The following is a 27,430-nucleotide window of genomic DNA, read 5'->3' as shown; positions in this document are numbered from 1 at the left end:
AAAGTCAACCATGCACGTCTATCATTTGGACGATTAGCCTTTCTGACTGCAGACACTATTCTAAAAGGCTAGTCCTCAGAAGCACCTAATTTCTCAGTTGGAAATTATTTCTCTTTGTCTGTCAAAGGCACATAGCAATGAATGTCCTCTGAGAACAATATTCAGTGGCTTAAAGCAGAATCAATGCAAACACATCAGAAACACGCTTGTAACCTCGCTACGACCAAATGAGAAAAACTTGGGTATCTGTGATACAGAACAGCTGAAAACAAAAACAACAGAGAAAAAAAAGCACAGCACGCTGGTCCTTGTGCTTCTCCACTTACGCTTTTGATAGCGCTGCTGTCAGTCTTATTTGCTTATCCAGTACTCCCTCTGGGTATCACCAGCCATACTGACTACAATTATTCTTAAAGACAAAAAACACATGGCCAAAAGCAAAAGGAATAGTTATTTCCAAGGAGCTCTTCATGCTCACAATGCACTGCTTTAATCTCTGATCAGTATTCTATATCTGATCTATACTAAATTACACCACCTTTTATCATCATCTAGGTTCTTCATCATTCTCTTATCTGCTTGTACTCCTTGATTATTCAAGGGAATTAAAACTTACAGATCATTTGCAAGTGATGTCTTCACATACCCACAATATAAAGGCCTGGTGGACATAACTGACAAAATAAAGCAATTTCAACAGTAACATAAATATTGTTGCTTCAACTGTGATAATGATTTATCTAGCACCTTGTGTAGTTTCAGGTAAGAACTCAGCCAGGTAAAGTCTAGAAACTTCAGTTCATGCTTAGTTTCCTTCCATCATTTATTTGTGATGCTTTTAAAATTTATTCAAGAGAAATTCTTCAAAGGGATCAAATTCGGGATGACAAGGCATGTCCAAATGGAGCTAGGAGGAAGACTGAGGTATTTTTTTAAGTGAGCATTGAAAGGAAGATTCACTTTTTTCCCTATCTGGCCTATCTCTCCAATCAGTAAAATACAGCCTTCCTACAGGGCTTCTTAAAGGGGTAGAAAGGCACAAACAAAAGCAAAAAACATCTTTATACTATGGGGTTGCAACATATAGGTATTTTCAAACTCAGCTGAATATCAGCAAATGCAAATTAACATCTCAGTTAACACGAAGCTCTTCTTGCCAGACTATAATCCTCCTTATCCTTCCTCCTTTTCCTCTGTACTCTTGAACTTGATGTGGTCTCTGGCAGCTAGTGGGTTTGTGTAAATTAAAAAGCGCCACTGCATGACAGAGGTGGTTTTGTTTGACTTCTGCATGCACAGACTGGGTTTTGAACTGGAGGCATGATTGCTGTGGCACAGCCAGCCCAACGTACATAAATCAAGATTTATTTTTCTAATTTTTTTAACTGAATTAAAGTCTACGGAAGACGCTATGTTGACAATTTTGGAGGCCAAGATCTTTCATTAAACAGACCAGGTACTACATAAACCGTATCCAGATCAGTTTACCTATTAACATACCTCAGCGCTATTTAGCTAGGGCCATTTCGAGGGGCAGGAAGATTGTTCAGTGTCTGTGCCTGTTTAATCTTGGGCTCGCAGTCAAGACTGCTAATTCACATACTGGTTTTCCTGATCTATTTGTCTATTCACTGAGAGACCACCAACAGCCTTCCCTCCTCCGCTCTGAATCTCCAGCTGTCTGGATTTTGAAAATATCAGATCTCAAAACTCTCCTACACCACTCTCCTTTTAAGAGAGTATCTTTCCTTCTTTTTTTTCCCTCATTTGGGAACATAATCTAATATACTTAAATAAAACATGTTCTCCCAATTTCGTTAGTATACTACTTTTCCGCCCCCTCCCAGCATAATAAACCTCTGAGTGCATGTAGAACAGAATTCCTGCATACCCCCACGAGTGAAACACAGCTGCCCAAGAGCCTCCTGCCCACCACTAGGTAGCTGCTGTTCTAAATAAATAATCCTTAAACTTCAGCTGGCATACATGAGGCTTGGCTTGGTGGCACTTGGTATGCTTAAGGGGACTACATCTACTAACATCCCCGTAGGCTTTCCCAGTTAGGCAAAAGCAAGACTCAAGCTGCTTTTTTTAGTAGCAGAAACACTGCATTCATGAGAAAAAAAAATAGCTTTCATGCTAAGTTTATCTTCTGCTTGTGGGAGACGTAGCTGGATTTGGCTCATATCACCAGACTACAAGAAAGCAGTCATTCCTACAGAGCCTTGTTCCTTTCTGTCTTCCATTCAAATGCTTGTCTGATATCTAGTCTTAAAGAAATTGACTTCAGATGTTAACATTTACATGACAAATACTCCATTCAGCATCTGATTGATGCCTTACTTATCTGTTGTACTTCCACAGCTCGCTAAAACACAACCCACTCTGATGTATGAAAGGCTCGTGTCAAAAAAGTATCAAGGTCTATTACTGGCCTATAACTACACCCAGTTTGATTTTCTTATCAGCTGGACTTTGGACGACCACACAAATTGTGTCTTGAATCATTTACTTCACAAGAAGCAAGCACATTGCCCCACAAGGCTGTATGCACTTTGTCTCTTCCAGCCAGGATGCTAATACTCCCTTCTAGCAGGTGGAGAGCGGGTACAGTTAAGCAGCTGGGCTCTGGGACTATGGTGTTGGGAGCAAGTGTGGGTGACTGCAGCTTTCCTTTATCTGCCTTGTCAGGTCACTGGATCTTGGAATCTGTGAGTCTGGAAACCTTAGAGAGCAAGATAAAAAGAAGTGGAAAGGTGGCTAAGAGAAGTAAACGCAAGTTACACTTGCAGAAAAAGAAAAGCTGGACTTTGTCCACAGTCTGGTAGATTAGACCCACTCACTAGCTAGAACATATCCTCTCTTTGTACGTTTCCAAACGCTCTAGAAGTACTGAGCAAGAGGGACAGACTGACAGAAATGACTGTGTAACGCACACACACGCACACACACAAAGAGAAAATCACATAAAAAAAACCTCAATGAAATGCAAAGGCTTGCTATGAAATCTTGAAAACAAGCCTGGAATGTATGTTTTACCTTTAACAAAATCTTCCTTGAAAAGTGAAAAAATAATGTCAGGCAGGCACCCTTCTTTGCTGACTGCCTACACAATAAGTGGGGAAGCTCTAAGAAAATTTGAATAGCCTGCCTCTACGGTACTCTTTGCACACGTGCTTATTCCTCTAACCAAATCACCACAGTCCAGCCCTGAGAAGTCAGCTGACAATACCTTAAAACAAAGCTAGTCTGATTAATCGCTGCTTTGTGATTATTACCTGAGAATTTAGTGACGGGTGGTCCAGATACCTGAGAAGAGCAGTTTTAATAATTACACTTTAGCTTTTAGTAATGGTCGTATATATTTTCTTTTCTCCCCCTCTAGATATAAGGAAAGAGGAAACCATTTACTGCTACATTCATAAATCACAGTAGGGTAAGAAAAAAAAGAGACCTCTAAAATGAGAACATAAATTGCCACTTAATATGTAGTACTCAGGCAGGACCAGACAGGGGTAGAATATTGCAGATTCAGGAGAGCGGGGCACACAGGGCACAACGGTGGCCAGGACAGCTGCCAGCGAGTGGAGGTGCAGCAGTGTAACCGAGGTAAAAGACAAAGAGCACCGACCCTCGGGGCACTGTGATGCATACCAGAAAAGTGGATGGGTAAATGGAAAACATTTGTGAATCATTTCTGCAAAGGAAATGGAGAGAGGGACCTGGACAGTGAATGAAGGGCTCAATAGGATGAAAGCAGTTATTTTAGCATGAATGCTCAATCTGTTCACTGGTGCCATAAAAACGGCTGTGAACTCCAGAAGTTTCACCACCTGCATTAATTCGTACGCTCAGAGAATTTCAGTCATTTAGTTCAAGAGAGGAAAATGTTCCTCACAGTGCTTCTATCAAAGGCAAGCACAGGTAAATGGAGTCTGCCCCTGTCAGTTGGCCAGTGTAGAGCTGGGGCACTTGCCACTGTTCCACCTGCAGCACCAAGCTGGGGAATTTACCTACAGTTATCTCACCCCTACTGGCTCTCAGGTGCAAAACAAGGAGACACAGGAGACAAGTCTTTGGCCTCGCTGCGCTCTGAGGATTGGGAGGAAGACCAGCGGCTGGCTAGAGCTACAGACGGGTGGTTTCCATCACCGTCTTCTCCCCTGCAAGGGTTTCTGCAGCCACCCCGAGGGCAGCTTTCCTCAGCCTTGAGCTGCCTCGGCCGCAAGGAGGCAGAACCGAAGGCCTGGGGGCCGCGGCCGCCCTGGGGCTGGGAGAGGCCGATCCCCTCAGCCACAGAGAGGCACGAGGGATCCTCGGCACTTGGCACGGCTGCTCCGGCCGCGCGAGCCCGGGCAGGGATCTCCCCCACACATTTTAGCTGCTGTTACTGAAGAAATTAACACTTAAGCAATGGTTTTCTCCACCCACTTAATCTGCTAAATCACGGAGGATATTCCTGCAGCAACCAACTGTGTTGGACTATTCTGTGCAGTAGATTAAATCCTACAGTAATAATATCATTACATAGTGAACCTCTTTCGTCTGCTAAAACCATGTCAAAAGCAGGGTGACAGGTGATTTACAGTGTTTGACACTTGAGCTGCCATGTTGCCAGTTTCACAAATGGTTCCGTTTTCCAGAAAAATGGGTTTTTCCCTGTTACCAGGCACGCTGCAGCTCTTTGCTGAGCCTCCTCTCCATCATGGGACCAGGTGATCCGTCCAAGCGGCCTCCCCCGATCGCCTTCTCTCTCAGTGCACCAGCACTGCTGGATGGAGCTCTGTGAAATGGCTGCACGTTGCACTATGTCCGTTACCTCTTTCATTTAGAGCAGAATTTAAGAGGGTCTTGAGAATCGCCTAGCAAATAGGACAGGGAATCGGAGAGCCTGCAGCCCAAGTAAAGGCACATTTTAGTACCCAGCAGGTGACCACAGAGCAGTTCTGTCAGCATCATTATTTCAGAGCTATTGAAGCAGAGGTTCAGCTAACTCAGCTGCTGCCCTGCCAGGCAGGCATGGAGCAAGCAAGAGAGGACGGGACGAGAGCACCAGCACCCAGTGCCAGAGAGCCAGGGGGACACGTTTCTCACTCCCCAGCCCAGCTCCTCCACTGCAGCAGCCACGAGCGCTCTGGAGGTTTCACAGCACTCTGAACCAAAAGCAGAGCTCGCAAAGCTCTGTGGAATAGTGTGCTTAAATTCGCCCGGAAGCCTGAATATGTTCCGCTTGTAATGCCTTGTCTGGCTTTATACTGTAGGCTGGGAGTGGGAGGAGAAAATGTAAGAGGTTTATGCAGAGGAAGGCAACTAATCAGAATACTATTCTTATTCAGTATTATCAGTCCCTACTGAATTAGATGGATCAGCAACAGATATTTCATTCCTTTGGAGACAAAAAAAAAAATCATAGCCTAAAATCACGAAGAGATATTGTACCTATTAGTCTCCACATTAAAGCCCTAGAAATAAAGCTCATGGAGATAAGATGACAAGCAGGAAAATAATAAAGGCACAACAGCAAAGGCAAATTTCCTTGTATGTGCTGCTCTGCAATTAACTGTTTGAAGCAATTTCCGATCCTCTTAATCTCCAAAACTCTGCTATCTGCCCATGTAGTTCTTTCTAATTTGCACTTCTATTATTCCCACTGCATTATCCGGAGGCCCCGACAGGACAGGCAGCCCTGGCAGCGCTTGCACTGGGCTCGGCCAGGGCACCGGCTTCACCCTGCACGTGGCCGGAGCCTTCGCGCGGCCCCTGTCCCACCTCTGGCCAGCACGCGGTTCCTCCGTGCACACGGAAAGGCAACGGCCGGGACGCAGCGTTCCCGGGATCTTCCCAGCTGCATGGCCAGGAAGCTTTTCTGACCCCACCGCTTCCAGAACCGGGGAGCAGGTGCCATGGCCAGACCCTGTTGCTCATCTACTGTGTTTGGATAAACCTCCAGCAACACACAACGCGCAAAGGAGCGGGCAAGAGGCTTAAAACAAAAATTCTGCTCGCACTGCGTACAGCTTAAAATGCACATGTCGTATTTCTTGTGGAAATAGGAGGAAGGGGCTGACAGTTTTTAAGTTTTCCCACATCCATGCTTCTGTGACGGAGTACGTGCAGTCGCAAAGGTTAATGTACAGCTTTCTTCCTGCCATTCTAATGTGCACCACATTTTGACACCGCATCTTTTTCAAACTAAGCTTTTCCCCTTCAATACAAATATTACAAATTGAGCAGATCTGTGGAAAAATCCAGCAGCAATTAATATGAATGAGAAACGTAATAGCGCCTCACAGATAACCAGAGAATTTAATGTAAAATGGTGTTATTTGTGTGAGCATTTTCAATCATCCCATAGGAGAAGGAATATCATGTTTTGTGTAGGATGACTGAGTTGAACAACAAGAAGGATATTATTCTTGATTAAATTTCACAAGAGGTTACTGGAAATGTCTTAAGGGAATGCAGATTTCTTCCTCTTAAAATAAATCAACTAGTTTATAAACAAAGGCAAGTCTATAGCTAGTTATCTTCTCATTTTTTTCCAATAGCTTCTCTGGCAACTCCATATATAGCTCTTTGTGATATATTCACACTGTACTGGGGGGGCAGGAGAGAAGCATGTATGCACATGCATACATTTATATATGTTTGTAAATACATATGTATACACTATACACATGCTGTATATTCTACATATACCTATCCATCCACCCACCATAAGTGCATCCATTCCTTATCTCAATTCTCAGTCCTAGAAGAGAAGTTTTGTGGGTCACAGACCTTGAAAATGCATTAACCTTGCAGAACTGGTCATGTCAATGATTTTAAACTTTGCTTTTATCTTTACACTCTGGAAAAAAAATCTCTTTCATAAATAAAAATCTGAACATTAAAATATTGCTTTTCATACCTGGCATTTCGTATCTCGTCATCCATGGAAAATGCCTTTTAACTATGGAGTGCATCAGCAATGCTATAGAAGACAAGGCCTATTTATATGTGAAAAATGAAAAGGCATTTGGATATCAGGACTCCAGATCACTAATGTTAAAATCCCAGCAACTCTTGCGCCATGGACATGAGCACGGTAACCCCCTTTACAGGTCCATCCTGGTAGAAGCACACCTGAACTTCTCCTGTCATTAAAGATCAGACCAACCTTCCTTTGGTTCACAGAAGGTCAAGGGTGTAGCAAGAAAATGCAAAAGCCATTTGGGTCCTTTCCTTGACGGACTTGATTGCTTCATGCATGAACAGCAGAGCTGCCTCGAGCCAGGAGTTACGATGAGCTGTGGTGCTTCTTGGACAGGACAGCAGAGGATACAGATGTCCACCTGCAGGATGGCAGCAATTACCTGGAGCTTTCTACAGGTATCTTATTATTGTAGCCCCTGGTTTATGTGACAGTTAAAGTTTCAGAGCAGAATACAAGGAAAGGCCATGTTCCTACTCAATGAGAGATCAATTTCACTTTATTTGCATCAGTCAAAACACAGATATCTTATTCTAAGGCAGCTGTCTGGGTTGCCTTTGTAATCAGCTGAAAAAGAAAATAACTTCTGGGAGGCAATTCGGGCTGTCCTACCAAAGGCAGCACCTCTCCCTACTCCTTATGGGAGGGATTTCTATGACCAGTCCAGATCAGAAGGCCATCTGCTTGCTGCAGCCAGCGACATGAATCCCAGCCTAAAGTAGTGCAATAACAGGGGCACAAAACATTGAGGAAAAAGATGGGGGAAATAATGACTCAAAGCTAGAAGAGGTTGTCATCTCATAAGGGAAAAGAAAAAAAAAGATGAACATCTCCAGAGAGGGGTTCCCAAAAAATGGTTTAGATTCTTGAAAGCAGAGAGGAAGAAAGGAAAGAGAGCGAATAGGAAGGACTTCACCTATATGGCATTCTCAGTATAAATGCAGTTCACACACCGCTCAGCTAGGCTGGTTACCTATTAAAGTCAACATTGTACCAGAGGAACGAGGTGAAGAGCAGACCTTTCAGATAATGGAAAGCAGAACAACTTCGTAGCTGAATCAATAGGCTCAGCCCAGCCATTAGTCTGTGTTGTTACAGCAGTGCCATGCTGGGACCTCCTGCAGCGTCCCCATCCTGCCCGTGCCACTGAGCACCGCTCCCCGACGCATGCTGCGAGGAGTCAAACACGGGGGGAAAGGCTGGGAGGAGAAAAGGCCCTTGAGGAAGTTTCAAGAAAAAAAACCTGCAATAAAATCTACAGTTATTTGTTTAGTACACTGCCCTCAATTGAGCAAGATTCCTGAAAACTTACCATGATCCCAAGTTTAGCAAATGGTTCAACATTTAAATTCCTTGCGCAGCACTGTCCTGGAGAAACTCTTGCAATTTTAAGTTTCATTCATCTTCATTTTCCAGAATTACATAGACCTCTTCTTTATGGATTTAAATGTAAATTTTATAGGTTGAGAAATTTGCATGGGGTAAGGGGAAGAAGAGGACATTTCAAAAAGCAGTACTGAAAGTGTTAGAAATGAAATGGAGTGATAAATTAGACCTATCATAATGCCCCATAATACAGTAAGCAATACTACTTAAATGAAAAACCAAAGGAAATGAAAACAGAACAGCTCAGAAGTTTGAAGAAATTAATGTTAAAAAAGAGCTTTTATACTCCAGAAAAATCCCTCTAAATTTTAGTCAAATTGTGCTAACTTTAACATTTAACAGTTTTAAAAACATGGTTCACTGCATGGTGGTGTCATTTTAACAACATGAAAGTAAGTTTAAAACAAAAAAGCATACTTAGTATATGATCAGGTATTAAAGATTTTTGTAGCTTTTTTCAATGTGTTGTCTATACTGGAACAGCCACATTAACTGAGACATGTGCCTGTGTACCCAGGCTTCTACTCAACTGGCAGTCTGCAAATTACATTCATTCACTCCACTAAGTGACCTCATATCAGAGTACAGTGAAGGATCCTAAAAGTCATACATGACTGGGCAAAATCAAACTTCAGTGACAATGCAGAGGATACTGCATAAATAACATCACTCAGGAACATAAAGAACTTGGCAGCGTCAGGCTTGTAGTGATTTGAACGAGCTAATTTTCCTTTGATCCTCAATGTCTGAAGGAAAATTCAGTAAAACAAACCACTACAAACAGTATCAAGCTAGACTTTACAGCTGTTTAACTGGGTGAAATGTATTATAAATGTATGATGAAAGAATCACACAAAGGATTTTTTCTTCTGACATAGAAATAAGAAAAAAAGTATTGTCAAAGGTACAGGTTTTTTTTTTTTTTTTTTTACATTTCCTCTATCTATTCAATTCTACCTGGAAACTTCCTCTACCCAAACACTTTGTTCTCAGGCTTGTCCATCAGTATATGTAGGAAGATGCAACTAGGAAAAGGAAGACCATTTTTGAACCCTTTGAGGCAGGAAAGAGCCTGCTGCCCATGTGTGCTAACATCATATCCCAGTTAGTGCCCGTATCAGCAACATTTCTGAAGTCACCTATGGGCTCTCAGTATTCTCAGTGTTGTGCATGACCACACAATTCCCAGGTGCATCTCTATGCCATTCAGCAAACTTGCTCCGTTTGGTGGAGCCGGATAAAAGGGCAGCAAAAGTATCCCGCCATCCCTTTCCCCTTTTCAGAAATACACCCATTTTCCTGGTGCCTGCCTCCCCTTACCTGCATGTGCAGCACTCTGGGGAAGCGTTGCACTAAAAACCACCCGCTCCTGGCTCCTCTCCCTGCGACCTGTTCCTCAGCAGCCGATGCTGGGAATCCTCACGCCAGGAGCTCCAGCTTGTCATGCCAGTAACCACGGAGCGTTTGAACTATATGGCCTTTAACAACTTGCCAGCGGGTCAAAATGGACCCGCTTCCCCTTGGCGGACTCACTAATACCTATGACTGAGAAGCAATCAATGCATTATTGGCTCAAATGCTGTCCTGCTTCTCCTATGTGGGAATTCTGTCTAGCAGGGCATAGGATGGAGGCAATGGGCCAAGTTTTCTTTTAGCAGGCATGGAGGGCACATTTTACAAAGTTTACATGAAGGAGCAGCTTCTGCACTTGACAGAGAGAAGGAAATGCAATTATGGCCACCCTCTAAATGGTGGAAACAATGAGTAGGTAAAAATTTCTTCCAAATGTATCTTTCCATATACTTCACAGGCAATGAAAATGAAATCTAGCCCTCTCCTCCAGTCTGCGAGTGCGCTCACATAACCAGGGCAGACTTTAGCTCAAAGACAAACTAACTGTGCATAAAAATATGACAGAGGAATATCAGAGAATAACATTGTTTACAGCAATTCTTACAACTTCTCCTAAAGTCACCTTTTCTTAAAGACACTTGATGTATTAAGCAGCTTGATGTAGTAAAAATCCTCTGAGATAAGTACATTTATCAGGATTCTAGCCAAAGTGCATGAGGGCCTCAGGAAGATCCAACCAGTAACTTTGCTGAGGAAAATCCCAATTATGAGCAACTCTATCTGGAGGACGAGACATCACCTGGGTTTCATTGCAAGTGGAACTAATTATTTAATTTATAGAACAGGAACGTTGACAACAATGAAGAACACGTATGTCTCCTTTAAATGTCTCATGGAAGAGTCTTTCTTTTTTTTTCCCCATTTCAGCAACTTTGGTGACTTCAGAAGAAAACAGCTTTGACCTTAGAAATTCTTTTCTGTGATAAAGGGTTCAGATCTGATCTATCATCTAACAGTTAACTTTTTCTCCCTGTATACCTGCATGATGAGCAGGATCTTCTCTCATTTCTCTCTTGAAAAGCTTCAGGATGGATAGCAGAGTTTATTTTGCAAGTTGTGCTTGATTTTTTGCTGACCTCAACACAGGTTTTCATTAACACTTGCTTAACACACACAGTAATGTTTCCCTCAAATTCTCAGAGCCACAAATCATATAGTTCAAACGCAAACACTCAAAGTTGGGTTTCCTGTGTCTTGTGGGCCTAATGCAAGTATCAATTTTGTTCACCTAAAACCAACTTTGCAAATCATTTAAATCTAAGAATGTCTCTTTACTTTCCACTGATACAAGGTGATACACTGATACACTTTCCACTGGCACTTATTTTTCACAGGTATAAAGACTTTAAAGTTCTAACACTGCTATTGAAAACCTATTTGGACAAAGACCATTGAAGTTGCAGTCCAGCAGAACACTTATTGATAACACATCCTCTGCACTGCTATGGCTTGCAGTAAAGCAAGTCAAAGCTGGTGTTTACAATTGCTGCCCTATGTTGTGAAAGGTCCGACAAGCTAATTTAAGGTAGTAGATAGCTGGAATAACAGCAGTTTGCAAATGCCAAACTGGCATATTCCTCTCTTCCCCTAAAAGAAACGTATGAATCTACCCAGAAACCTGATTTGCTTGGGGAGTAGGAGTTTGTTCACTGTTAGGTTTGAGAAACAGCACAAGAAGAGCAGGGACGGAAAAACCAAGAATGGCCAAACAAACAAAAAACTGGCACAGCATGAACCAACACTGATACTGTAGAACATGTGGAGGGAATGGGACATATAGGTGAATACCTTACCAGAGCTGGTGCAGTATGAAGAAAACTGCCTTTGGCTGTTTTGCTCCATCTGCGTTCCAGATTCTGTATTTCCTTGTAAAAGAATTGAATTGCATTATACCTGATCCAGTTCTTCATAGTTTCTTTCCCTATCTGGAAACAATTTACAAAGCACTGCATCTTGACCAGCCGCTCTGCTAGTGAATCATCAGTGTCACCCTGCCTCGAAGGACCTGCTGCTTTATTTGAGAGCCTGAAAATCCCTTGCAATTTTGGTGGAGGCAGTTTCAGGTCAGACAAAACCTTGCTGACATTTCTAGAAAGAGGTTTATGCTCATCAGGGTGATGCTGAGAGTAGGTTGTAATGTTAAGTGAGTAGTAAATTTTAGACTTACTTCAATCTATCAGTTGTGTTTTAAAGTAAGATTAGACTCTTAGAGCCTGGCAATGAAAAAAGAGATCTCTAATTGAATCTTCTTTAGTATGTGACAGAGACACAGCAGGCAGGCCCCGCGCTCAGCCCCTGCGGGGGACCTGCTCCTGCCTCTCTCCCTCACTCACTAGATGATCAGAAACACCTTCCTTGCGCTGCTTCCTACCCTGCCCTGCACACTTGCAGAGGGCTCCTCGAAAGCATCTGCACTGTAACCTATTGCTCCCCCTTCAAAGATTTTAATAATCTCCTCTTCTGCAACACCTACAAACCCTGACAAGGGGTATCTAATATGAGATTGCTGATGTGTGGAGGACGCTGCTATCAAGATGACCGATACCGCCTCATTGTTCCTTCGGGCTTCCTGTCTCCCCCTCTGTCTGGTCTCCCTCCACGTGCGTCGCTCCTAAGTGTTCCGCGACACAAGCAGAGCTTTCTGGCCTGCATTTATACATCATCTAGCAAAACGGGGCCAGGCACTGCAACAGGATGCCTGGTGGTACAGAAAAATAAAAAGTATTCACGGTATCACAAAATATAGGGCTTTGCTAATGCTTGGAAGTTAAATCCAGACGAAAATCCAGGCATGATTTGCTTCTCCCTGGTGGAAGCATTTTGCATAGGGGTGATTTTAAATGCACAAACATGGCTACTTTAGTTTCAGATCAATAAAAAACAAAACCAACAATTCATACCACAGTATAATATGCAAGTTTAAAGCAATTTCATGCCTGCCCAAACATAACCAATATCTTTTGCTGGCAGAGAAATAATAAATGAAAGAATGTTCGTAGACCACATCCATTCATTCTAAGCCCTGTGCCATCTAAACACAACCTATTTATTAAAGCTGGCAGAAATTTTTTCTTTAAAGTTGATATTCATGGGAAGCGTTGTATTCAGCAAAACACCTTTCACAGAAGAAACATTTCAGGCTTTCATCAAAAAATTTTGTTTCTGTTCGATGGAAAATGGGGTTGAAAAAGGAGGGAAGCAGATTGGGGGAAAAAAATCTAAGCAAATCTTATTGGAATGCCCTCACGCTAGTTAATCTGAGTGGAGACATGGGATAATTTGTTATTCCTGCACAAAAAGCCTTTTTTGCTCTCCTTCCTGGCTCATCATCAGAAAGGAGAAAACAGACTGGTGGAGCACGTTCCAGAAAATGATGGGGCTTGGAGAAACTGCATGCACAGTCATCCCGAGTAGCTGCACTCTATGGATATGTGTAAATCCAATCAGAGCAATCTGCTGCTCTCCTTTGAAGAGCAGCTCAGAACAAGAAGATGCCAAGAGAGCAGGGAGAGAAGGAAAAGTATGACGCAAACTGCCACAGCTCACAGAGCAGGACGGTTGTTGACCCCGAAATAACAGTGGGAATACGGTACCATCTCACTGGGGGTCAGCTCTTGCAACCAAAAGCAAACCCAAAGCATGTGTGCATATTACCTTCTACTTTACTTCAAGGAGAGCTTTTTGGAAATGAGTGCAACAAAAGATTCGATGCTTTACTACTTTATTTCAGTTTGACACGGCTGTATTTTGGCTAGGGTCAATGATGTATCTAACATCAAGGTAAAACGGTGATTACACAGTCCCATCATTTCACTACTAGTATCATCCTCCTCCTTCTGTGAAGCTCAATGTTAGTGTTCAAGTAACATTTCTTCCAAATTCCAGCTTGACAAAGTATGGCTTGTAAGGTGGGAAATGGTGTGAAGCAAGCAACCTCAACATGCACTAGTTCCCTTTGCCTGCTTCTTCAGTGCACCCATACCCACCCTAACTCAACTGCTAAGTAACCTTGGAATATTTGGTGACAGTCAAATCCTCCTAATTTAACTTGCAAAAATTAGACGCCTAGATATGACAGCAGATCAATCGCTAAGGAGGTCTGTAATTTTAAGCAATTCATTGTCATCAGTTTTGTAATGAAAAGTAGAACCCCTGAAATTTCCTGTGGAAGTGAGAATGCAAAACAGCAACTGTTTGGCAGCCTGTTTTTCTTCTCGAAAACTCTGAAATTAAGTTTACCCTCCGAGCCTCAGCTTTGAAGTTCCTGGCTTCTGATCCTGCGGCTCTGGATGCCCAGTGTTCCCTGGCAAACCGACCGGGAGCTCCGAGGCTGCGGCTCGGCCAGGAACACGAGGCTCTGTGCTGGGGCTCGGCGGCCACGCCGGTCCCGTCCAGGCGACGCAGGCTGCAAAACCTAAACTAACTACATTTTTATCACACTGGGATTATCAGTAATATGTTGTTTCTACCCAAACCAGAGAAAATCCTAGTCACTGAAAATAAAGTTTAGCTCTCCTGAACCCTCTTCCTCCTCACTAGTGCACATTTTATACATCTAAACTCTTATAGGAAGCATATGAAAGCAAATGCTGGGAAAATCAGCATAGCTTTTTGCACAGCCATATCAAAACATAAGCCCAACAAATCAAACAGAACATATGTAAATAACAATACCAAAAATAAATTAAAAACAAGCCAGCTGAAAATTCCATTGCTTCAGCTGAAGTTTTCCCAGTCTGACAGATAAATTACATTTTTATCCTGCAGTTACCCGCTCATCATGCCTCACACCTATCTCCGATATATTAAAATGTAAATTATGCTACAGAGGTAAACCGACGGGAACAGTTCAGTGGAAGTATATGAGCTTTAGGTCATATTTATAGGGTGATGCCTAGGAGAAACAGAAGAGGAGAGAAATAAAACTGAATTCCTGAAACTGCAGGCTAGACATTTTTTGTTAATGGAAAAGTTGTAGAAAAAAAATAATTTTCCTATCCTGATTATGTATCAATCTAATTTGGTTCTCCCACTTTGCAGAAGCATGTGTTAAAGCATTTTTTTAAAACCTCTCAGCTATCTTAGCTACTCTGGTAACTACGGGATGGTAAATCTGTAGTAAAAAGAAGTATCTTGACGATGGATGCATTGTGCATTTGATGATCTCTTGACGATGATTAAGACCCAAACTCTTTCTCCATGCTTCCACCTCAAGTTACCAACACCACGTTACCACTGGTGTGAGTCTGTCAGGATATGTGAATGTGATCAGGCAGCACACAGGAGGAATGCAACACAGGATGGATATTTTTGTTTCTCCTGACTCCATCTTGTGCTCTAGTCAAAGTGCAGGTTGCAAAGCTGGCCTGAGGCATCCACAAAGTGGGAGATTGCATCCAGCAGTACAGTCCCACCTCCTCAACACCAAAACCCCCCAAACCTCACTGCTGCCTCACCAGCCGGAACAGGACGGTGTGAGGGGCAGCACGTCCTCCAGGCAGCAACAGGGACTGGCAGAATTGCCCTTCAGGCCTCCCCCAGCACATCTCAGGTCTAGATGATGTAGCCCTTTCCCACTGCACAAGTGGGCAGGCCTAGAGAGAGCTGCCAGTCGTGGCTCTTTGTCTGTTGGGCTATAAGATTTCACAGTATCACAGAATGGCTGGAAGGCACCTCTAAAGATCATCTAGTCCAATCCCCCTGCTCAAGCAGGGACATCTCGAGCATGTGGCACAGCGTGGCATCCTGATGGGGTTTGAAGATCTCCAGAGAAGGAGACACCACAATCTCTCTGGGCAGCCTGTTCCAGATATAGAAATTCAATTTTACTTACACAGGTGGAAACCCTGGAGCCTGCTCTGGCACGTGGTGTTGATGGAGAAGTAAATCATGGCTCTGTTTGGGTATACGGCAAAACTGATGCCCAAGCACTGCCTGTTGCAAACTCATAATCAGAGAAGCATGAGAGGCTCAGCACTAGCAGTTTTCACACAGCTCTCTGTACGTGTGTGTATGTGTGTGTCTGTGTGTGTGTCTGTACACACGCATACATGCAGTCTCTTTTTCTTGGGAAGACTAAAAACCTGTCACAAAGTTCTCATGCAAGTCAGACAGGACAACTAGTCCCTTCTTTTCATGAACACATCCTTACATCCTTCATTACTACTTAATGGAAAGTTTATTTTTTCCTCAAATACAGCCAACCTCAAGCACAGAAATTTAAGAATCCTTAGAGGTGAGCTACTACTGTAAATATTTCCCATCGCAGATGCTTAGAACAACCAATAGGTAAAAGCTTGCTCCTGCTGCCCCTGAAATCAGTGTGCGCATCACTAGTACCTTCTGCAAAACCCTAACAGATTTGTACTTTTTTTTCCACCTACCAGTTCAGAGGAAGGAAAGGAAGAGCCCTGTGTGAAGGGAATCCTGTGAGTACTTTCCAAGGAACATAAACCATCCATGAAAGTAATATCATGGCTCTTTGAAAGAACTGGAAAGGAACGATTTCCCAAAGCGAGTATCCAAATTCAGTGATGGAAATAACAAAGCACAACCTGTGCTCAGTACTTCTAGATAATACAATTCAATTTTTCTCCTAAACAGAAGGATTTTCAACAAATTCATTGTCTCATCTTAGTATTCGACGAATATGGAGAAGCAGAGCACATAGATGCTTGCATAAGAAACTACCTTGATTAAAGCAAACTACTATCCTCAGCATGTATGTGTGTTCCCAGATGTAACGCTCCAAGGTGTCCACTTGCAACAGGGAGAAAGGAAGGGCTTAATCCCCCGCTCAAGCAAACAGCAAAGCAACAACAAACTATACAGCCACCTTCTCCACTGCCTCAACCACTTGCCCTTAATCAACCTTTAGTAGGCTTTGATCATGGAGAATGGAAGGAAATGACTGATGGGAAATGCAGCAATTCCTCCTTATCAGCATAGGCTTTGCTCTGGTTCTCAGTCAAGGCTTGTCATGACTTTCCTCAAGCAAACCCCAGATACATGAGCCAAAAGCAAATCACAGTGAATCTTGCCAAGTCACCAGTCTGGAGAGCTTGGGGATCAAGATCCCAGAATATGCCACAGCAAGCACCTGCTACACAGCTAAATACAGTCACAGTCTCTAACCTGCTCCATAACCCCTAGAAGAATAGATATCACAAACACCTAGTAGCACCATGGTCCCAAAGCAGGTACTTTTAGTGCACTATGGCTGCCGAATTGGGTCCATCTGTATTAAAGTTGACCACATCAAGTAATTTTGTCAAGGTTTGAATGCATGCTCAGGACAAATTTTAGTAAAGCCAACTAAGAAAGCAAATGGTCTTCCTTAATTAATGTTTTGCACAGGAAAAATCTGCTCCCGAAGAAAATAAGCGCTTTAGTGATGCCTGCAGGGCCTACCTTGCCCACACCAGGGGTGTCCTTCACTTTGCTGACTGCCCTCAACAAACATGGTGGTGCAGGGGGCGGTGAGGTCTGGAGGATACTGCTGAAGCTGGTGGAGAAGGGAGCAGAGTCAGGAACAGATGGCGCAGAAGGCCTATGCTTCTTCTTCTTGGAAGACAGGTTCAATTTCTGAGCAGCTCTGTAGGAAAAAGGAAAAGAGTGAGCTAAAAAAATCAATGCTAAAAACAGTCAGGAATAAAAAATGTATTAAGCAGGATCCCATTTATAAAAGATCTCATTTTTGCCCTCACTGACACTAACAGTTTATAATTCTAGTTCTTTACTCATTATTACCGGTTTAACTCCATGGACTTCACAGAGTTCCTCCAAATTTAACCAGTCTGCATTAAGTAGGGTCAGAACCAGGCCTCTGTCACTATCTCCTTTACTGAAACAATTCAGGCTGCAAAAAAAGCATCAAACTCTGCAATTAAATTAATGAGCTATACAGCAATTTATGTTTTAAAATTAAGTTCAGTCACTGAATAGTTCATGAGGAATTGTTTGCCATGCCTACACCTTTGATTAGAAAATGAATACTTCTACAATGTTTGGAAGTAAGCAGCCACTATTATGGTAATTAGTATTAAATGCTCAGGTGAATCTGCTGAGCTGTGAGCAACCCTGCTCTATTTTAGAATTTTATCACCTTTTAAAATATAAGCTAGTCTAAAAGCTGAACAAATGGTGCTCAGTGAAAAGTTTGCTGTTTGCACTGAGGTGGAGACAATCACACCAACTACGGCTGCATTAACCACTATGCACTGAAAATAAATAAAGACTTAGTTTTATTAGTACAATATACTTGGATAAAGAATGCTAAAGGACACCAGATAAAAAATTCAAGCTTTTCTGGAACAGAATTGCACAGTACTTTCGTTTTGCCTTTTTTTTTTTTTTTTTTGAGAGAGAGAGAGAGAGAGAATTCAACATTTAGCCTTTGTTTTTGCTGTTTTGTTCCAACACATTTGTGCATCCTGGGTTGCCCAGTGATAATGCTGATATTAATCACACTATCCAAGAGTCTTCCCCTTTGTAAAGCAGGCACTTTAAACAGAGTTGGATCAATGGGGTAAAGCAGGACCTCAAAGGGCAGATGGATATAACAGTTCAGGAGGTTGCTTTCATGTTGTTTGCTTTGGCAGACAAACTGCAACTTAAGATCAGTATAAAAGCAGCCTATGTTGACAGTAGCTCTCCTAACCTTGCTGAAGCGTGCCAGGCAAGCCCAATATTTCTAAGTCCTCCTAAGCTTTACAGAAACATAGCTCCACTGCACTGTTATCAATACGTATTATCCAACTCCGAACTTCAGAAAGTGATTGAATTAACTGAAGAAGTTAGGGGGAAAAAAAGATTGAATAAACAACCTTTTATAAACATACACTCATTTCAATATGCACACATCTTGTGTTTATATCAGATGTCTCAGGCACATGAAGAAGTTACCATTAGGCACGAAGTTGCCATATGTCAGCTGACTGTGGGTGCCTTATGTGCGTCGGCAATGCGTATTCTTTTAGCCTGTGGCAACTGCAAAGCAGTTCCAGACAAATCAGTTTCTAATAAACAAGAAGCATTAGGAGATTTTAATTGATCTCACACAGAATTACAAGTTTCTGAATCACCTTGTTGTTCTTGTCCTTCCCCCTCCCTCTGGCCTACAAACCTAGCCCTCTGTTTTAAGAAGTTCTGCTTGTTTTCTTCTGAAGACATAATCAAAACATGTTGGTCAAAATCACAGCAAAAAAAGTACCATTTTCTCCTTTTCCTAGCACCATTCCAATGGTCTGAAAGGCTTAATGATTTCAGCCCTTATGTTGTGCACCACTAATGCCTTAGTGAAGTTATCTCCCCTGAATCGAGGTTTACTGTATGCTCTAGCTGCACTGTAGTGTTATTTTAAGCAAAATCTTGCACTACGCGCAATAATTTAAAATACAAACATTGGCCAAACACACTCAGAAATGTTCTGCTGTGTTTACATGGTCAAGCTCCGTAGTCTGTTCCAAAGGCAGCAGTTCCACTCACTTAGCACTTATATACTGCCCTGTTAACTCACTTTTGCTGAAAATACATCTACAAAACTAAGTTGACTGAGCCATTCTCTCTCTTGCATCTTCTCCTGCCTGTAGCTTTCCCAACCTCATGCTGTTCCTGTTTCTAATACAAACCACTTCTTGAACAACCAAGTCCATAGCTGACATTTTTTCTTAAGGAAAAAATACATTGTTGGAAGATATCTGGCCTTTTCAAGTCATTGGAACTATATTCTTGTTTGACAGTTATAACCTTTGAGATAACATTCAAATAGACAAACCTGAATTTTATTTCATATGTTGGGCCAACAGCTAGTAGAATATATGGTGGGAAGAAAAAAAGAAAATAAAAGAACTAAATCTCACAGCTTCATGGGGTTTTCACTTTTTCCCTAAGGACAAAAAATCAATGGGTGGAGAGCTAGAAAACCGTTTATGAACCCTATCAGGCTTTACTGAATTTCAGGGGAGATCAAAAAGGCAGTAGCCTCAGATAGTTCCCTAGGCATTTGATGGAGAAGGTATTTTAACCAGCTGCGGGCTGCAAGATGACACAGAGCTGCAGTTTGGCTTTCTATGAGCACATGGATTGCATGAGTTTGCATTCATTTAGCTTGGGCAGCTAGCACTGCTCTGAACCCAGCTGGTCACGCAAGTCAAACTCATTTGGCCACATGATCTTAGCACATGAAGTCAGGAAAATCTCATGTTTGACCTTTCCAGGCCACGTAGGGGCCTGTATTCAGGGCTCTCCCCTGCAGATCCCTGGACAGCCCCATCGCCCAGGCAGAGCCTCAGGAGCCCTGAGCATCGCTCCAGCTTGTGGCTCAGCCAGCATCTGTGGGACTCTGCACCTTGTCCAGGAGAAGGTAATTAGTTTTTATTTAATATCTACTGTAGTAGGACTCTGATTTCTACTTGAGGCTATGCATACTCCTGCAGGAACTGCAATGGCGAAGATGGCAGCATGGCAAGAAGCCAACCGCTCTTAGCACCACGCCGCGTCCCTCTCGAGGCAAGTGAAGGCAGCCCCAGGGGGCTGCCACATGAGGCCAACCTCGTCAGCGCTGCGTAGAGAAGAGCTGTGGTAGGGACCATCCCCACAGGGCCACACCGGACACCTGGGCCAACTTCAACTTCAGTTCTGTGCTAGGTAATGTGTTCTGTGCTGGGCCTCTGCGTGGACACACTCCTTCACAACTCCAGAGCCTTTCATGTGATTTAAGTGAATTCAGGTCCAGATCTAGTACAGTTTAGCCAATACACTTTGGATTCACACCTTTAGGTAATTTGGATTATTTTTCCTGAGAGTCCCTATGTAAACAAGCTGCTAGAGATGTTGTGAAAGTTTAAAAGATTTGTGGCAGAGGAAATAATTGCAAGATCAAGGTTTGAGATTGCAGACAGGGTGTTAGAAAGCTGATTAAAGTTCAATCCAAATAAAACAGATGGATGGCTGGCAGGAAAGGGGAAATGCTTTTAATACCCAGCTGATCTGTAGCTAAGACTGAGCTCTCTAGTTGAAGAGACACACTTCGGGGTTTTCCCTTTTACAACAGAAGAAGTGTAAGATGTAATGCAGGGCAGTCAGCATGCTTTGCACCTCCCACCTATTCAGAAATGGTGACAGGTTTCATTCTCTTAAAACTCCACGGACAGGCTGAACATTTCAGAAAAAAAAATCGCCACAGAGGTAACTTTGCTCCAGTGAAAGCCAATTCATGATTGATACGAACTTTCTGAAAGCCTAAGGGCGTCTGTAGAAGTTACTGGGAAGGAAAGCCAGCCAGCTTAGAAGTAATCCTCAGATGCCAGTAGGCAAATGACGCTGTTCGGAAACTTATGCAGAGAGATGAATGAACAGAAAGGAACTAGATAATCCATTTTTAGCACAAAATAAATCGAGTGCTAGGCTGACCCAGTGATCTCTACTAAGAAAGTTATTCATATTGGTTATAAGCAATCCATCAACAAATCATGAAGCTGGTGAAACTCTTTAGACAAAATAAAAGGCATTATGGAAAACTGTGGAAATACCTCAGGTAACTGGGCAGGCAGTTAAAGCACAACAACACATGAAAACACAGCAGAGGAAACAGCTGGGCCACTCACAGTTTTAGCTGCTCACAGGGAGCAACTTCAGAAACACTGAGGACAACTTGATTAAAAAAAAAAAGAAAGAAAAAAGCAGCCCTACTTACTGCTCAGCAACAGCCAGGGCAAACAGAACAACAACAACAACAAACAGCTGGTGTGTTACACTGCTTAACGAAAAGGGCAGTAAGACTTCCTTGCAGCACATAACAGCAATGTATCTCTGGCTTGAACGGAGTGGACTCAGACCTCATCTGGCATCAGTCTCTAAGATCATGAACTTCAAGCAGCGCAGCTACGCCAGCGCTTCGTGTATGCACCTCCTCTCGCCCCAGTAAGAAAGTAGTGACTGCTAATAAAACTCAAGGGCCACCTGCTTAGGCTGCTGAAAGTATGTATTTTTAACACCCACTAGAGAAGTTGTAATCTTCAAAATATTCTTGTTAATTGATGTAATGTCAAACAAAAGCATACTGGAAGCCTGCCATTAGGTTTGATTATTTCCAATTGAAATGTTTGCAAATATGGGTTCAGTGGTTTGGGATAAATGTGCTTGTTTAAAATGAGTCTCCATACCACACAGGTCCTCACGTAGCTGTAGTTCAGAGAAAGCCGACAGCTCACGGCAAAATCACAAACATGCAGGCTTCACGTCCCCCAGTTTTTGAGTGCTCTGACAAAGATGAGCTCCTCCTCTACCATTATTATTCGTGCTAATGTCATTTCTAATTGTTACAGTTGAGAACAAGCGCTCTGTGTCAGGTGCGGTAGGAGGGGGGTTCCTTTAAGTCATGTATCCTGATGGCAATTTGAGTTGCTCTGCAGGCTGGCAGCTTCTCCAAGGGGCTAGCATTAAGGGCATACAAAGCCCAGGACAAAATATTAACCTTTCGCACAGACAAAATACTTCTTTTCCCCCGCCCCCACCCAAGAAAAGTACAGTTTTGACTTTCAGGAACACTGGGTCACTCAGCACTTGCTTTTTCTCCAGGGTTTTCTCCACTGATACATGCTGCCTACACAAATTGGACCAGGGCACTAATGAAGATATTCACAGCACCTAATTTTAGGGATCTGAACTAGAAACTTTAAATGCTCATCTGAAATGGTTCTCCCAGTCATCTCTGCTGGTCATGCAGGAGCACTAAGGTGACACTGCAGCTGAGCTGACCTAGAAGGCACTGCCACCAAAAGAGGAGGTCTCATACCTGCCTTTGCCCTGTCGACGTATTTCCCGCCCTTCCCCACATTGCTTTTTGGCTCAGGTGCTACGGCCTTAAACTCCTGATGTGGCCAATGCCACAGGGTGCTCTAACCCACAATTGCTTGGTGTGATGATGACCCAAGCTGATAAGTCTGAACAACAAAAACAAGCACTTCCCATACTTCAAAACCTGAGGCAGATGGTACCAAGCACGGTTTTAGGCCAGACTTCATCTTTCTGTTTGGAGGGAAATGACCCGGGGGTGGGAGTTACAGCTTCCCTCATGCCATGCCAGGCTGCCTCTCCGCCACCTGCTGCAAATGGGGGCCACCACCTGCCCGCCAGGCTACAGGGAGGGCTCTGGGGTTTATTCCCACACCTCTGCATGGTATCGCTTTTCCTCATGCAGCCTGAGAGGGAGCAGATGGAGCTACAAATCTGTGCATGGGCCGCCACATCCATCCCTTCCCGGCCCACCTTCCCATCCCTTCCCGGCTCACCTTCCCAGCCCTTCCCGGCCCACCTTCCCAGCCCTTCCCGGCTCACCTTCCCAGCCCTTCCCGGCCCACCTTCCCAGCCCTTCCCGGCCCACCTTCCCTGCCTCGCAGCAGGGCTGGGGAGCTACAGAAGAGAATCAGGGCTTTAAATCTCTGCGTCACCAAAGCCAGGGCTCTGGTACTGTTGCCTAGTGAGACACGTAAGGAATGAAGTAAGAATCCTCAGAGGGCCATTTCCTGGATTTGTAGTTCCAGTAAGATTCGTAGTATTTGTGTTTAATTATTTTACAATGCCCCTAAAATCTGGAGATAATTTGCGCTTTCTGCTTATGCTGTAGAAGGTATAATAAACATCTCTCTAATGCCCAGTAAACACTTGCCCCTTATTGTTCTCTTTATTTTTATGCATGCATTCAATTTCATAGCAACAATAAAGTTACCCCAGGCTGCAATCTTTTACTTCTTGGGTGGTTAATGGAGACGCTTTGGCCATAGGGCCTCAGTGAATGGGCTCTCCCCTGGAGCTAAATTATAACTGCCCAGATATTCATTATTTTTACTTATTATTTAATTCTAACATAGGGCAAAAATGGGGCTTTGGTCTTTATTCAGGAAATGTCTTATAAAACCTGGGGCTTGCTGGACACAATCTTAGAGGCATTAACACCTCAGGCCTGTTTTTAGATCAAGTTCAAATGTAGTCAAATCCACTGACAGCAGAGATGATCTTGAGTTGCACCAAGATGAAAGGGACCAATAAGATGCTTCCCAAGAGGCTCATAGACCTGTGCAAGCACATACTGCAGGATCATACGTGTAGACTCACAGTTTACAGGGCTGCTACTTGAGTGAAACTCCCAATTTTGGATAAGGATCTGACAAGACACCAAACAAACTACTTCACATTTCGTGACTGTTTGATCCATAAGTTTCTTTACACCAGGTCTTAACCATACTCCAGCAAAATCTTTTCACCCAACATAAAGCTTCCCCCAAAAGCTCTGATTCAGGGACAAGATTTCCTTCCAACTTTGGCAACAAGATCATTAACGAGTTTGCATGCATGGAGGGGAGTTACCCTCCTCTTCCCCCTGCTCCAAAGTGAGAAATCAAAATGCCATATACATTTAAAATTTCTACAGGAAACTTTACCCTTGTTCATAAAAAGTATCCATTCAGAAAACTACATCTTGACTGAATAGTTTGATAAATTTAACTGGGGGAAAAAAAAAGAGATCATTTTTATTTCTTCTGTTTCCTCTCATTGATTTTTCTCCTCTTCTTAATACTATTCCTAAATTTCAAGCACTGTTGATCCAGCTCACCACACAAACTATGGAAATGACCACAGTAACCTTTCCTGATGTGTTACTGACTGCAGATGCACAGAAGCAACCTGCATTTCTAGAGCAAAGATTGATTTGGGGGACCAACAGATGGCAGAAGAATCCAACTCCAAGATGATGTTCAGCACCCATACACAGAAGACAAATCACTAATCACTCTTTTCTTTTAGGGATGGGGTAGAGATATCATTTATAATTAATCTGAATTCCTCTCTGAAAAAAAAATTAAAAAGAGTAATCATAGACTGCAGTGCTCAGCATTATTTTGTTCTTGGAAAGCTCTGAAGATGAGTTGGATAAGTGTCATTGCATGTTCGATGCATGAAACAAGCTGAACCATTACGCTGGATAAAATAAAATCAGATGTTTAATACTAGTTTAATACGGGAAGAAAACCAGCTATATTTACTGTAACTCAAATGAATTCAACTGCAACCAGTTATGTCCATGGTTACTTGGCAATGCATCTTCAGGTCACATGGGAAGGGAATGTTTCTGAGCCAGGAGCCTGACCACCACAGATCAGTCTCCTCAATTTCTACTGCCCTGAGCTGAGAGAAAGGGCAGCAGCATTTTTCAAGGAAAGGTCAGAAACAAGTTCCATCCTGCGCAGGCTCCAGATGCTATGAAGTATTACCTTTCTTTACTTGGGATTTATCACAAGACACCAACATTGTCATTAAGTAATAAGGAAGGAGACGTGCACTGCTTTGTATTTGCACTGTTATTGTGTAAAACAAGAAACACACACAGAACCATCACTCAAGTGTCAGCTAGAAAATATTTAGGAAGTGCCACCAGGGATGACTGGCAAACAGCTTTCTTTGCATCATCAACATCTTTCAGGCCACTGTATTTGAACTAACGCCAGCATGCCTATGGGAGACTATGCTGACAAAATGGATGCAACTAAATTCAATGCACTTAAAACCACCTCAGATAGGCAATCGCCTGACATAGTAAAAACTTAAAAATATATTTTTTTCAAATAGCTCCTGAAAGTCTTGCCTTAATTTTATCTGTATCACCACTATGAGGTAGTGATAATTACTTTTTCCAGAGTAATTCAGTTCTTCAAGCACTGCAGACTATCACCATCGCTGTGTATATGTTGTGGTCCAGAATTGTGGTTGCCATCTTAAATAGACTGCACACATGCTGAAGTGTAGACCATAGAAATTCACGGATTCGTTCCAAAGACAAATAGCAATTCAACCTACATTTCCTGAGCAGAACCACACCAACCAGTCGGTGCGGTCTCGGGGGACCCAGGAGGTGCAGACCTAGGAGCAGGGCGAAGAGGAGCCGGAGCCAGGCGCTTCCCAGCCCCACACAGCCCATGGGGCAAGGAGGAGGCAGGAGACGCTGGCCAAAAGTTGGAATGAGAGTGACCCGGATGAGGCAGAAGGAACCTGCGGGCAGGCCAACCCAAACAGGTCGCCCAGGGACCTCCTTGAAGGTTTTCAAGGCCCAACCCAGAGCTGAGCCTGTCTCAAGCAGGGGGACAAAGAGGTCCTTCCCAGCCTTCCCATGGCCCTAGGATGCCATGAAATAAAGGTTATTGTAGTTCTGAGAACAACAATAACATTATTTTTCTTAAAGATACCTTTTATCTGAAATGTATGAACAAAATAGCTTAGGATGAGTCTGAGCGTTTCCGTCGGTTCAAAATGAAGTACCTCCTTTTTAGAGCATTAACTTGTAAGCAACTAAAGCGAAGTAAACTTCAAACAGTTTCAAATAGAGTAAATGAGAACTACTACTTTTTGCAAGTGTTTAACCAAAACACACTTAAAGAATTTGTTGTTCTTGTTTCCTTCCCAGCGGGAAATTAACTAAATCAGCAAAAGGTGATGCAGTGCTCTAATTGATCAAAATCTCAATTTCTTGACAGAGAAAAAAAAAAAGGGCTCAGATTTCACACAGGCAACTATAGAACTTTGTTACAAGATCTTTCTGTGTCTACTGACAGTTGAGGAAGCAATTTTAGGAGGCACTACATGTCCTTACTTCTAACCGACTGCAGGGGAAATTTTACGTGCCGAGCCTTTCGCAAGAACGCTCAGCATCCTGCCCCACTTCCTCTGGGAGCTGACCTTCACTTTCAGCCCACTTTAATCATGCTGCAGATTGAATTATTAAAAAAAATATATATAAATCTGGAACACACTATTACTATGGGCAGCTATTGTTATTACATAAACAACACTTTTGTTCTTGTTTTTCTATTTCCATGCACATAAAACAAAAAACAACATGAAATTAAATACATCACACTAAGTGATAAGTTGTTGCTGGAGAGAAGTGAACCATAGAGAGGTATGACACGGACACCAACAGGCAGAATTTTTAAGAGAGGTAGAGGCTTTAATCTGCAGCTTTTTGGTTATTTCCTGCACAAATTCCAGTGAAAACTAACTAATTTTCAGATTTCAGGGCACTTCTCAGCATTCTGCACTGATAAATTGAAAAAGATATTTGACAAATATTTTTGCTTCATAAGTTATTTTTAAAATATCTCTTAAAAAATGAAATGATTCAAAATTTTAGGTCAAAAGAGTTTGTTTAAATGCATCCTGTCATATGTAAAAGAGACCCAGAAATGGTTTTGCTGTTTGATATCACTTGAAACTCGTGCCTACTCATTAATTGGTAATATCCATGTTCACTTCTGGTCCACCTAAATAAAGTGTGTTCCATATTGATAAAAAACAGCTGAAACTAATGGGAAGGTGAGGGAGTGGGAGGAATCAGAGGAATTAGGAAGGGGTAGGGCTGCTCTTTCAGATCTTCAAAGTCACTGCACTGTCTGGACTCACCGAGTCATTTATAGGCATGACAAATCCAAGCAGCAGTATCTTTTCCCTGTTAAGTTGAATAGAAAACTGATCATACTCCCTCCTTTAGACAGAGACTTTGCTACAGCTATACATTTTTGTCATCTGCAGGCTGGAATATTGCGGTTTGCTCTAAGAAGAGCTAGCATGAACATTTCAGCTGGTGCAGCCAGAATAAAAGCTCGT

The 27,430-nt window shown here is 42.8% G+C and overlaps 1 protein-coding gene across 1 annotated transcript in view; it reads right to left on the bottom strand.

Annotated features, from left to right (window-relative positions):
• Positions 1-27,430, bottom strand: part of KIF26B (kinesin family member 26B) — a 272,866-nt gene that overhangs the window by 81,951 nt on the left and 163,485 nt on the right. The window contains exon 5 of the mRNA XM_088524291.1: positions 17,183-17,366. Coding sequence (XP_088380417.1) covers positions 17,183-17,366 — 184 coding nt within the window. The remainder of the gene's footprint in view (positions 1-17,182; positions 17,367-27,430) is intronic.

The sequence above is a fragment of the Tinamus guttatus genome, unplaced genomic scaffold (assembly GCF_059628265.1).
Source record: "Tinamus guttatus ecotype Peru unplaced genomic scaffold, ASM5962826v1 Tinamus_guttatus_pri_ptg000208l, whole genome shotgun sequence".
Classification (NCBI taxonomy): Eukaryota; Metazoa; Chordata; class Aves; order Tinamiformes; family Tinamidae; genus Tinamus; species Tinamus guttatus.
This window is presented reverse-complemented; position numbering and strand designations above follow the sequence as displayed.